This window comes from Phallusia mammillata, chromosome 8 (genome assembly GCF_965637545.1).
Source record: "Phallusia mammillata chromosome 8, kaPhaMamm4.hap1.1, whole genome shotgun sequence".
NCBI lineage: Eukaryota > Metazoa > Chordata > Ascidiacea > Phlebobranchia > Ascidiidae > Phallusia > Phallusia mammillata.
This window is the reverse complement of record NC_137259.1, coordinates 11315120-11328618: the sequence shown is the minus strand read 5'-3', so window position 1 is coordinate 11328618 and position 13499 is coordinate 11315120. Positions and strand designations below refer to the sequence as shown.

General features: G+C 34.7%; 2 protein-coding genes across 2 annotated transcripts; one reads left to right on the top strand and one right to left on the bottom strand.

Moving 5' to 3' along the window:
* Positions 1–3359: 3359 nt before the first annotated feature.
* LOC145204233 (transmembrane protein 87A-like) lies at positions 3360–5618 on the top strand. Its single transcript, XM_080076717.1, has one exon. The coding sequence runs from the start codon at positions 3424–3426 to the stop codon at positions 5095–5097; it is 1674 nt and encodes a 557-aa protein (XP_079932843.1). The 5' UTR covers positions 3360–3423; the 3' UTR covers positions 5098–5618.
* On the bottom strand, positions 4878–13453 carry LOC145204232 (uncharacterized). Its single transcript, XM_080076716.1, has 25 exons — positions 13059–13453; positions 12882–12995; positions 12601–12769; positions 12371–12497; positions 12217–12312; positions 12115–12155; positions 12008–12046; positions 11868–11916; positions 11744–11794; positions 11604–11674; positions 11004–11067; positions 10876–10925; positions 10569–10631; positions 10080–10167; positions 9853–9902; positions 9325–9382; positions 9101–9262; positions 8618–8691; positions 8373–8444; positions 8182–8277; positions 7841–7900; positions 7041–7094; positions 6851–6954; positions 6325–6500; positions 4878–5874 (listed from the first exon to the last, which is right to left on the bottom strand). The coding sequence occupies exons 1-25, from the start codon at positions 13228–13230 to the stop codon at positions 5737–5739; spliced, it is 2238 nt and encodes a 745-aa protein (XP_079932842.1). The 5' UTR covers positions 13231–13453; the 3' UTR covers positions 4878–5736.
* Positions 13454–13499: the final 46 nt, after the last annotated feature.

The following is a 13499-nucleotide window of genomic DNA, read 5'->3' as shown; positions in this document are numbered from 1 at the left end:
GGATTACAAGAGATTCGTCCGACTAACACGACCTTATATCTCCGAAAGACAGCGCTGTTTTACAAGTTGCTATTTCCGCTCATGTGTGTTAAAAGCTAGTATTTCAAAATGTGTATTTTCTGTCCTTTTTGACTTTTCACTTTGCACTCCATCCTGTTAATATGTCTTGTAACGAACTCGCTGTTGCTTGATCGCTCAGGTTTAGTTTGTCGTGTTAATCTTTTACGTTTTACATACGGTAATTGCATACGCGTCAGTCGTTCGTAAACAAATAGCTCATACCGTGTACCTTAAGAAGGTAAATGAATAACCCGTAAGGTGACAAGCAAACTTGCAAGCTGTGCCAAAAATTCAATACAGGCTCTGCGAAGTGATCAACCGTTTGGCAAAAAATGTCACTTTATTCATACACAGTATTGTTTGTTTGCCCTCCTTCATGAAAAACAAACACTGCGTCCGTGACAGTCCAAACTGAAAACAATAGCAGACACTGCCTTTGGGACAAGAACTCACTTGTATCCCCTCACTGCACAACAAACAGTACACAGTACATGTGGCAGCATGGTTACAACACGGCTCCTAAAACAACAATGGTTGAGCGTTGCGGGTCGGCTCTGCAGTAATAAACAATCCAAGCAAAACCCCTTGCACAGGATGTCGGTGTGAATAAGGAAGTAATGCAGTAAAGCACCAAATACTCCAGCAAGACGATAAATCTCAACACGCTGTCAAATCACGACAAGATAATAACTACCCTTGCACAAAGGTTATTGTAACTGATCGGTTTCACTGGACTAAGTTAAAATAAAAAACAGAAACTATCAGTTTGTGTTTTCTCGTAACAATGAATATCACGGACGTTTAGGTAATTATGTATGCTGATTTAGACGCAAACGGCTGCAATTTACCTGTCAGACGGATGAAGAGGTCCTGCGAGGCGTCCTACGGTCACTGATCACCACTTGACTTGCTTTGCTTCATTGCACACGTGCTTCATATAAACGAACGTCAACCTATTTACAAGCTTAGGGATCTGTAAATCACAGCAGTGCAGAAGTGTAAATATTTTGGCTAACACGGTAGATTTAAACTGTAAATCTTAATGATATGGCACTTTACGAAATTTGATACGATCGGCGCTCTTGATCATCCTTGAAATCCGTGGGTATAATTACAAACTTAAGTGGCCAGCAAAGACGAGATCGGGCTTAAAAGCCGGTTGGTGGCGCATCAGATACGATCGGCGCCAAAAAGCACAACGCAAGCCTTTGATAACTTGGCAGCGTCGTTGAGTTTCGTTTCCACTTGCACAGCGCGCGCACACACATCAAGCAGATGTGTCCGAACTCCGATCGTTAGTTCGAAGGCTTATTCGTCCCCTTGAGAATTTGTTGTGTCTGGTGAGTGGACTGAAGCGCACGCACAGACTAAGTGAAGCGCACCAGCACACCCACCCACGCGCATATGACGCATCTCGTAAGCGTCGCATGGCACCGGCACAAAACATGAGCCCCCAAAACGCTACATATAGTGTAGATAAACCTAAATATTAAATCTTCCTTCAAATGGCCGTTCATTAATCAATACAGGTCGTATAAAAAGCAATTTCTACTACCAGGTACTTTCAGTTAGGTGAAATAAAGTTTAAACCAATACTGGAATGACATCATGTATCCATAACTGTTGTTTTACTGAATAACTTTACATGTCTGAACAACGATAAAAGAATTAAGAAAAAAAAGAAAAAATCTGCAAAACTTTGCTGAAAAAAAAATAAAAACGTTTTTTTTAAGTGTATTATTGGAATCATGCCTTTTGAATTAATAGTGATAACAATGACCGATGTATACCACCTTTTTGCAAAGCTTTTATGATAGAATAAATTAACTCTGAGAAAAATACATAAACTTTATTCAGATTTAATAATGTTTTTACAATAACTAAACGAGTCATGTAACAGGATTGGAAGGTAACACTAAACTAATAAAGCAAAAAAAGTAGAACATAATAATCAACATTTTTAAAAATGTCCAAACTTCAACTAAAAATCTGAAAGGTCGATAGAATTATAGACTCACATCAACCTGAAATATCAAAGCCTTCTAAAATCTACAAAATCTTACAAGTTAATTTGTTTAATTAGCAGGCATTAGATAAAACACAAGGGGGAAGTGGGCAACCAGAAGTTTTAAATTAATGTTTAAAAGTAGTAGAATTAAAAGTAGAATTCTTTTTACTTTTGCTTGGAAAAAATTCCCACTTTACTTGTAATAAACTGAAAATGTTTGCAACAAATGTATTAGAATATTACGGAATGTTTTCCAGCAGTTACATTGTTTTATAATGTCTATTGTCCTCACAAGTATCTAACACATATAATTACTTGTAATTATCACACAAATTTTTCTGTAAAAATAAGACAATGATAAAGCCGGAGATATATAATTAATATCAGGCATACCAATGATATTACTTAATACTTATCTTCGTTCTTACATGTTCAAAAGTTTAATCTGGTCACCATGTCTTTAAATCTTGCATGAATTATTGTGTTTGAATGCTTACCCCTGATAAACTGTAAGCATGATTCAAAAGGTTTTTAAAACCTGACCAAACTATAGTAATAACAAGAGGGCATGAAAATTCCGTCAAAAAATCAACAAAGACATGTGTTAACAGGGACATAAACATTTTATGACGAAATACATGTTCAAAACATATTCACTTATGTACACTTTATTACCTAACCTACTCCAGCTGCTGAGAGTACACAATCACAATGATATTGATGACAACAAATTAAAGGAGAACTCGAGAACACAAACATTGTAATTTTTTTCCGCTAACGGCAGCACAGTGCTTTTGCAAGATTTTGTTCAACACAAAAATAATAATAGAAATAATACAACACCATATTTATTATCAACCGTGATATCAATTTGGAATAATTTAAAGCGCCATAAGCGTAAAAAATACTACTTACTTTAAAATCACAAAAGTATATGTGTGTCACGAAAGTCGTCATATAGACTTCTTGTGATATTAGAGTAAGTAGTATTTTTGAACACACATAATACTTGAGTTGTTTAAACAAAGCATGAACGATTTTCAGTAAAAGATCCAATTTTGTTTGTAAGGTTATAAATCTGTAATTTTTGTTTAAAACAACCAACATGACACGTTGCCAGCTTTGCGCATTGGCGATGATTGTTACGTAGTTGGTCACGTGTTGCAGCATCCTCCATTGTCTTTCCGTTTTTAGTGTTATGTGGATGTAGTGTGCGCTTGTTTTTCATGTTTGGCTTCGCATTTATTCCTTATCTATGTAAGGGTTAAATTAATACGTATGCATGTGTTTGTGCTGTAAATAACTATGTGACTTTCATTTTAGTGGTACAAAACTTGTTGATGGTAACATAGAAAATGAAGTTTCTTGCCCTAATATGTATTGTGACTACTTTCATCAAATTAAGTACACAAAGTGCTCCAGAGCAAGGGTTGTGGCAAATGGTGCTGACTGCAGATAGTCCAAGTGCAAGCGTTGTAAAAACTTTGTACAATCAATCTACAGTTTCAATGACAGTTACATCCAAATGTGAAGGAGAGTTTGAATTTCATTGGTACATTCGTGGAACAACATGTCTTGGAACAGGGAATCTATTTTCTAAGGTTCACCCAGACAGTCCCAATGAAAGGTTTAATGATGCCGAGGTTGGGGAGTTTTTAGATGATCAACCAACAACAAAAACCTGCAATGAAGCAACGGTTTTAAAAAAAAGAATCGACTGGAAGTCAATACCGGCACCAGAAGTAAGAAATGACACCAGTAGCAGTAAAAAGTCTATAAGAGCAGCAGATGCAGATCCAACAAAACAACACCCTGATCCATCAATCTCTCTTACTACCACTGTAAAAGGCAAAGCAGTTACTGGAAAAGGATTCTATGAGGTGGCTGTTGTGCAAATGCAAGGTGAATTTACATTGGTATTTTGGGTTTCAGCCTTAAATGATGATGCAGATGCAAATAAGGTTACAGTGAAAGTGGAAATGAAAACTACACTGGGATATCTGTCAGCTCATGAATACCCTCTACTTACATTTTATCTTATCATGTGCATTGTATATGCACTGTTTGCTGCAGCTTGGTTTGTTATGTCAGCCTGCAACTACAGGGACCTGCTCCGAGTTCAGTTCTGGATTGGTGGTGTGATTTTACTGGCCATGATTGAAAACGCTGTGTTTTACTCTGAATATCTTAATGTTAATACTACAGGAATTTCCGTCATGGGTGCAACTAAATTTGCTGAAATTGTGTCTGCTTTAAAAAGATCAGTGGCTCGAATGCTGGTCATTATAGTTAGTCTTGGTTTTGGCATAGTTAAGCCTAGACTTGGTCCAATGTTACATCGTGTCATTGGTGTGGGCATACTGTACTTTGTGCTTGCAGTCGTAGAAGCTATGGTCAGAAATGATGCTGCATTGCATGATTCGGAGAAAAACAAATCAATTATGTTTGCATTTCTTCCTTTGGCAATTTTGGATTCTATTATCTGCTGGTGGATTTTTGTCAGTTTGCTGCAGACTATGAAAACACTTCGACTTCGCAGAAACACAACCAAGCTGTCACTATATCGACATTTTTCAAACCTTATAATATTCTGTGTGTTAGCTTCAGTGACGATGTTATTGTGGTCAATTAGTCTACACAACAAAGTGTGCTTAAGTGATTGGTCAGAGTTGTGGATGGACACTGCATTTTGGCCAATCTTGTTTTCTGTGATATTGTTAGTTATTATGATACTGTGGCGACCCACAGCGAACAACCAGCGCTATGCATACTCGCCTATGATTGATGGAAATGACAGTGAGTTGGATGAAATGGAGGAGTCTATGCTTGGCAGTGGGGCAACAGAGGGCATGAAAATGAGATCATCCAAGAAGACTGACCATGATAAGGATGTTGATAAAACAGAAGAAGATCTCAAGTGGATTGAGGAAAATATCCCCCAGACCTTGGCCGATGCTGCCCTCCCTGCACTGTTGGATTCAGATGAGGAAGTTCTTACAACTAAGTATGAAATGAGTAAGATGGAATGATTGCCATGTTTAAAAATACGTCGCAACACTTTCATGCATTGGTCGTGACAAAGCAGCAATTACGTGGATGTCAGTGCACATAAAGATTTGTGGAAGGAAGTGTATGAATACCAAATCTCGTTTAGAAGCATCATTACTACATCAATTATCCACCAGTTGCCTTGTCATAGACAGGATGTCGAACTTTCTACACAGATTTTTGTACCGAAACTGCTCTTTACGCTTGTCTAGCAACTATTTAATCTTGCATCCTTTACACGTTGTTTGTAAGAACACAGATAAATGGAAAACCGGTGAAAAACAAGCAATATAGTCACCATTTATTCCCCATGTAGGAAAACAGTATGTTTAAAACAAAACTGCTTATGATATAATTTAAATGTTCCATTAGTGACACAAAAATGTAAGCAATAATTTGTACAAGAAAATGTTGGTTCAGTTTGATAAAAAGTGCATTTGTTATGTTTTTTTATTCCTGTGTTACCATGCATCTCTGTATGATAAGATATATATGTATGTCACTTTCAAAATGTTTTTTATTGTTGCAGCATCAAAGAAAGTTACAGAAGATGTCTGGCTCTATATACAGATTAAACAAAAACCATGACCGCAATATAATAAGTAATATACAGTTTAAAATTATACATTGATATTTTCTTTGTAAGTTTTTATAGCTTGGCTGACAATGTTCTCTGAAATGTTGTGAAATCCAGTTACTGTCATTGTGAAATTAGGAGAACCAAAGATAGATGCACGAACTTCAAAAGAGTCAGTATCCTGCGAACAATACAAAATCAATTTCAAACAACTGTGCTACAAAAATAAAGCAATAACTGATTACATGTTTGCATCCCAATTTGCAAACAGGGTAATAAACGAACAATGCAAGGAGAATCATCAAGTTGAATAAATGTAAATTAACATAATTGCATTGCAGTGGCAAATTTAACACAAAAAAGTTCAATTACATGTAAAAACAATTTTTCACCTAGAAAGGTGACATTGAAAGAAATGTGCTCTTAACACTTTTTATATTATGTAGACTGCAAATTACAATGTAAATATGCTTGTATGCTCTGCTAACAATACAGGAAAATTATGTGCATTGATTTTATAAATTATGAAACAAAATGATTTGTGATAAAGCTATAACATGTTGCTTTTATCATGTTAAACTTTCGTGTTTAGAGAAACTAAGACATCAAAAAATGGCCAAATATTTTTTACCTGTCCAATGGGCTGAAAAGAAACAATTTGCATTGACAGGTTGTTGCTGATGTCTGTATACCATGCATATTTATTAATAAGCTTCCCAATGTCCTGTACTATGTCACGAACGGACTGTACTATTTTCGACAAGAGAAGGAGAAATTTTCTGCGTTCAACAGTTACTCGGCTGCAAGCTAGGAGAAAAAAAAATTAAATTGCCAATTTATTTGTGCAATCTGCCATTCTAAACAACATTTCTGTTTTATATATTCTGTATCCTATTTAACCATTTTATACACCATTTGACCAACTAACATGATTGTTTCTGCAAGAAAAAACCAATGGGTCCCCACACACCTCTTCAGGGAAGGGACCCATAATAAAAAGTAACTTGATTACTCCAGGAAATTAAAACACTGCTTTAAACAAATTTCACCTAAAACCAATTGATTTTGTTCCTTTGCTGTTTCAGATGATTTTGTTTATATTTTTTGTGTTTTTTTTAAACCAAACATAGCTGTTGCTTTCAGACATATTTCATTACCATGTTGAATATTGTTTGAGCAGTATTCCCTTCTTGAAATAAGATCAGTACAGGATTCCATTACAAGTTTCACATTGCAAGTATCTAACACTGGCACTGAATCACTGAAACACATGAGCAAAATTAAGCACTCTGAAATTCACTTAATAACATGACTGTTCAGTTGACTAAAGATAGTTTAAGTTCATACCTGGCCTGACGTTTCGCTCTTCGTGATGAGATTCTTCTTTGTGAAAAAGGAGAACTGCAAAGTTAAAATAACGGTTTTGTTCGCATGTTGGCCCACTCACTATTAAATACATAAGAAATGCTTTGTATTAACCAGGGGTCACCAAACTCTTTCCACAGCGGGCCAGTTAATTTTGATAATCACACGCGAGGGCTTCATGTCTTACACACCGTGTCACAGCCTTTCCCAAACTGGAGCCTGCGAGGCAGTTTTGATCGGACGGCCAAGGGCTTATGTCTTTCCACAATCTTATTTTTGTTTAGCTGGTGCTGCTGTTAAATTGTAAAATGGTGAAGAATGTATAAGTGTCTCATGACTCTCATCCACCAACTATTGCAAGCAACAAAAGAAGGCAATAGTTCGTGCACAATTACTATTCTTTGCTTTTGTCTGTTAGGTAACAAACCGCTTTTGGCTCATACCGTTGTGCTGTAATCTAGTGAGACCAGGTAAAATTATCACTAGAATCCATTCTGCAGATTTGCTCAATCTTTAACATATCACATCACAATTTTTTTATACATATGTTCACCCAAAAACACCCTCGCGGGCCGGATAAAAAGACACCGAAGGCCAAACAGGGCCAAAGGCCATAGTTTGGTGAATCCTGCTATTAACAATCATCTGGTACACAACTTCTGCCCACAAGTTAAGAAAGAAACCCCTTTTAAAAAAATATGTTACTACTCTATTGAGAATTTGTTTACAACTGGTTGGGATCTATAAAGGCTGGCAACCCATCATGTCACAACTAAACATACAAGTTGTTTCCCCATTGTCTTGTGGTTGTTGTCCAGGGTCCAAAATGCTGTGATCTTGTCCTTGAATAGAAAAATAATAGATAAAATTCACAAAGCATGCCAATAAATAAAACAACACCTTGGGCGACACAACTGCTGTTTCAAAAAGGTGCATGAAGCAAGTTGGAAAAGTTAAGTATTACTCAAGCTCCATTAAATTACTTTCAAACTACAAAAGGGTCTTTGCAATTCTGTATTATGGTACAAATCATATTGTTGTACCCCAAAAATGGACTTCATATGTATTGACTGAATTTTGAATTTAAAACATTGCTTAAGCAAAAGAACTTTGAAAGACACACCTAGTTGTGTATGTGTTGGGATAATATCCTTGTGAACTTTGCTGGTTGTATGTTTGAGCATTGCCATAATGAAAATTTGGGTGTGGTTGGAAATTTCTGGAAGAAAATTGAGTTGATTTGACACAGGTAACCCAAATGGACAAATAGGGAAAACACAACATTCGAACCCAGAGTTTCCACTAATGACTTACATGGTGGGAAGCTGAATTTGTGCAGGTCGGACTTCTTGAACTTGATAGTTAGGCAAGGAAGAAAAGAAAGGACTAAAAACATATTGGTGGATTAAAATCTCTGTAGTGAAACAAGGTAGGCTTAAGATTATAAAACCATATCATAACCCAAAAACCATGCCTTCTATTCACTGCTCATTTACAGAGCTCAAGGCCATGAAACCTTGGCCTACATAGAAGTTAGACATAATTGACGATTTACTTACTTTTGATTCATTAGTGAGAAGTGAGGAAAAGTAAACGACTGAACATTTTGATGTTGACCCGATTGCAAGTTTGCCTGAACATATAACCATAACAGTTTTCCAAGAAAAGTGTAGTTCTCTTATTAACCCACCCATTGTTTCTTTAACATGGGAATCTGGTTTAAAACTGACCTTACATCCTAGGAATTTTGTCCCCAGTCTCAGTTACACAACGATAAAAGAGTTTTCAAGCATGTTTCTCCATTACATACAGTAAAGAAGATAATGCATTTTAGCACCCAACTCTACCACTGTTTCTGATTAATAACAAGTGTAATTTATTTTTAACACTTTTTTGTAGACTCCGACTCTTGAAGTAAGTCAGCTCTAGTCCACAACCAGAAAACAAACAACTAACATTAAAAAAGAAATTTACTTGATAAACTGCTTAAAAGTATGAGTAAAAATTTATGTTGTCAACAATTTGTTACAAAATAATGTTACCTTCACAGTTTTCCAATGTTGTAGCCTGTGTTCAAGGTCTTTTATAATTTTATTGACAGATTTGATTTGTTTTTGTAGTTGTGAGGTTCTTAAATACTCGTTGTATGCAGCCTGGTCAGTAAACTGGTGTGTACCACTTTCATCAGTAACCGTGCCATGAAACTACAGTAACAGAGTGATTTTAAATTGAGAGGGAACACAAATGGTGATCATTTTTTATATACCTGTGATGACGAACTTGAAGGAAAATATTCAGGTGTGAAAAAACGAGATGGCTGAAATCTAAATCAAAAAACTTTACTCCAATTTTTATCAGTCCAAATTATGCACAAGAGAATAATAGTTTAAGTCTGATTTTTTTTAAATGGGAAAAATATTTAATAATTATAATACCTTGCACAAGGTGAACTAACAACAGAATCAATAGGTGGTTTATATAAGAGTGAAAGGAAAGAGAAGGTAAATATTTTTTAATGTTTAATCTTATTCCGAAGCTAACAATATGAATAGGTTAATTTATATGTATATTTCTCTTGTTATTGTAGTCACATAAATATACTCCATGTGAAATAAATTACTGTTGGGGAAACTTGATGTTGAATTTCGGGAAAGGGTGCATAAAGTACAAAAAATTAAAAAAACACGGACTTTCTCAATTCGTGACAAAATTGTTCTTAATTTGTCACAAATTAAAATACAAGTTTGTAATTCAAGATGCGATTTTGGGGTGTATGTTTTATATTAGTTCTGACCTGGGTAAAGTTGACAGCGTTACATTTGTTGTTTCTTTTCTTGTTGTGTTCTGACAATAAATGTATATTCAGGGAAAGTATACATACACTAATTTTGAATTTTATTTGTAAATACCATACTGAATTCTTTAACAGCCAAAAAAAACTATTGACATGCTATTTAGTCATACCTGACTTAAAATATATTTAAAATGTTCTCATTCAGTTCTAAACATCCATAAATTTACCATTTCTGAAGTGGCATTGTAAGTAGCATTAAAAGCTGCATTCTTTCCAGATTGCAAGTTCGGTAATGGGTTTTCTTGTTGGTGGTTCCTGAAATTGTGTTGTAGATTTGTGTTTAGTAGTTATGTTAAAATATGATTGTTTGTTTAATTTGTATCATCAGTAGACAATATGATCAAAACCAGACCCTTTTCTGTGTTTTTTTGCTTTGTAAATTATTTTGGAACAATGTAGCTATTTTTTTTAATACAAGACAACAGGTTTTTTTTAAGGTTTGGTTTGGGTGACCGCTAAGTAGTTTTAAGAGACTGCAAGTGTTTCATTTAAATACCAAAAAATAGCCATTTCCAAATTTTGGGAAACCGCTGGAGAAATTTGAAACGGTCCCCAAAACACCTTAAAAAAACACTGCAAGACAAGATGAGATCAAAACCTTATAATGCAGTGGTATAAACTATCTGGTCACATTAAGTTGAAATTATTTTGCATACCCCAAAACTGAACGCTTCTGTCTCCTGTATGAACGGTTTCCAGGTATATGTGGTATATATTTACTGAAAATAGATAACAGTAATGTAACTTTGCTTATGTTGGTGTGATTTTTTGTGTTAATTTTTAAAAAGAAAATTGTTTGTGTAATTCTTGGGTTATCTAAAACATTTGTCAATTTTATTTGTTTGTAATGTGGGTAAATAAAGAGACACAATCTTAGACAATAAGAACTTGGACATGCCACTTCGAAAAGGTGTAATCTAAAGCTAAACTTTTTTTACTGACAAAAAGACTTATTACTCAAACCTGTAAGGATTTGGTTTCTCTGTGATGTTGAATATCTTTTCAAGTTTTGCCTGTAACATTAGCATAGGTTTCCTTAATTCAGTTCGCTTAATACAAGTTAACATAGTATTCCATTAAAACAAGTTCACCTTAACTGCTTGCCAATCGATTTTTATGGAAGTGAAAAAATTGATTTTCCTTGCCACACTGTTCCTGAAACACAAGTAAAGATTGATTTAACAGAACAGAAAAAATTAATATGTAACATTTTTAAATTTTAATATCTCACTATGTGCTTGAAAAAAAATATTTGTAACAAATGTATGGTCACAAAGGTTTTTTGTAATGTGCAAACAAAACAAACAAAAAGTGTGAACAAGTTATTTCGATAAAAATGCCTTGTGCTTTCACCACAACAAGGATTCCCCAATGCTTTGGGAAGATTTATATGCTGGAAATGCTTAGCCCAAATATAATAAACAAACAAAAAAACTGCCACAGAAAACATGTAAATGCCTTGGACAGTCCATAAATATACAAATAAATGCCCAGGTTCACAACAAACTTCTAGTTTGTAGTAAAAACACATTATTTGCTATTTGTTTATAATAAACATTATTACAATTCATAACAAAATTGTACTATCTGTGGTAATAGTTATGTTGCCCAATGAAAATGCCTTCATGGCTCACCGCTTGGCCAAGATTTACACTTTGTATGTCACATTAGCTGCAATATACAAAATTTACTTTTGAAAATGAACATTTGATTTTGTCGCTTCCTTCACAGTTACTTTTCTTTGCTTGTTGTTTGATAAATTCTGAAAGGTATTTGGATATGATATTTTTATCTATACTTGTTTGTGAAAATAATTGTAAATACAAAGTACCTGAATGGCTTTTGTAATTGGGCCTTGCTCTTCATCTGCACTCACAGGCACCTTACATTATTACCACATTAAAATCATGCATTATTTGTTATAAAAGACCACTGAAACATTTTAAGCAACTTACTCTGTTTGAAGGCTTGTTGAAAAAAGAACGTTTTGGCACAATAGCAGGTCTGCATTTATCATAAAAAATGATTTTAGTAAAACCGAAGTTTAGTTGCAAAAATTCACACAAAACAAGAGTTGGTTTATTTTCTGCATTACCTTGCATTTCGTTTTGACCGATTCATAAACTGTGATGCCCTGGGGAAAAAATACTGATGTGTTTGTGAAATGAACAGCTTTACTTACATTTAAATGTACAATATTACCGCTCTTCAATTTGATGCCATAAACCTTGGGAATGAGGACCCTAAAACATTGCAAAAAATAACTGATAATTTTAGGTGTGAAAAAATTTACCACTTTTTTACCTGTACTTGGTCTTCTAATGATGTCACTAATCTGTTTATACTTTGAACGTGGTTGATGAGTTCAGATAAAATTTGTTCAATATGTAAACTTTCACTCTGTATCAACACAGAATATGGATGTCATTGTGCATTTCCAATCACAATTTTTACATACTATTCGGGATCTCTCAATTGAGTTCAAGCGGAAAAAAATCTTTTGATCATCTACGCGTAGTTGAAACGGACTGAACAGCATCGGGGCCTTGTGGTGGTCAAACTCCGTTTGCATTAATTGTTGAATTCTATAAAATTCAAAGTAATTGCATTATTTAATAAATGTTACATTGCATGCCATATTTGTATGACATTATTATTCTGAAGAAAAATACTAATGAAATGACTTACTCTGTTTTGTTGAGATTGGGGCAACTGTGGTGTGCTTCTGCATAGCAAATTTCTTTGAACTCACTGTAGCACAACTGCCACATACTATCAGTTGTCTGATTGCACATGTCATAGATGTCATTGTACAAGCGATTCAGGTAGTGAATTCTCGAATCAAATGTTGGTGCATCTGAAATATCCCAACTTTAAACTGTTTACACAACTTTATGTGATTTTGAAAAAAGTATTTTAAGCTCAAAGGTTGCCCTTTTAAAAGTAATTTTAAGTTTCATAGGTCATACCTGCATGTTGCAACGATTCAATCAAATAGTTTGTAAATCTTTGGGAATCTCTCAATTCAGTCGTCACCTTTTTCATTCTTGATCGCAAAACATCTTGTACAGCATCATTAAGTTCTCCGAAAACAAAGAATTTCAAATCAACTCATGTCAAAAGGGAATACATCTAAACCATCATACCTGCTCTTTGGTTTACCCAATTCCAACCTTCAGGACCACGATTTTGCAACATGGGTAGCGGGGCTTTGACACTCGATAAAACAGCTAACAGTAGTGCTAATCTGTACATTTTATCACTGGAGTTGTTTTTATTCTCGTAATAACTTGCTTTTGTGACAACTATAATCTTCATGCTCAGAAAATAAACATTTACTTTTATGCAACACCAGTACACAACCACAAGATTGCGTTTTTCTCACATTGTACCACAGGAAGTCATACAAATGTTTTTAGCTATTGGACCTAAAATTGGTTCAGAAACAAATTCCGATACCTGCTATTTGACAATAGGAAATCGCCAATAGGAACTAACGTCATTAATTGATTTTCAAAACTAGATGATTTACAACTCAGATATCCAACAACTTTTTGGCGTAAAATTCAAAACCCACTTCTAACTTA

Excerpts from the sequence above, each read along its gene's own strand:
- LOC145204232 (XM_080076716.1), bottom strand. The coding sequence starts at position 13,230 with ATGAAGATTATAGTTGTCACAAAAGCAAGTTATTACGAGAATAAAAAC. Across the intron at positions 10,926-11,003 it reads TCGATTGGCAAGCAGTTAAG|GCAAAACTTGAAAAGATATT; the intron begins GTGAACTTGTTT and ends CTAATGTTACAG. Across the intron at positions 10,632-10,875 it reads GAGAAACCAAATCCTTACAG|TAAATATATACCACATATAC; the intron begins GTTTGAGTAATA and ends ATCTATTTTCAG.
- LOC145204233 (XM_080076717.1), top strand. The coding sequence starts at position 3,424 with ATGAAGTTTCTTGCCCTAATATGTATTGTGACTACTTTCATCAAATTA.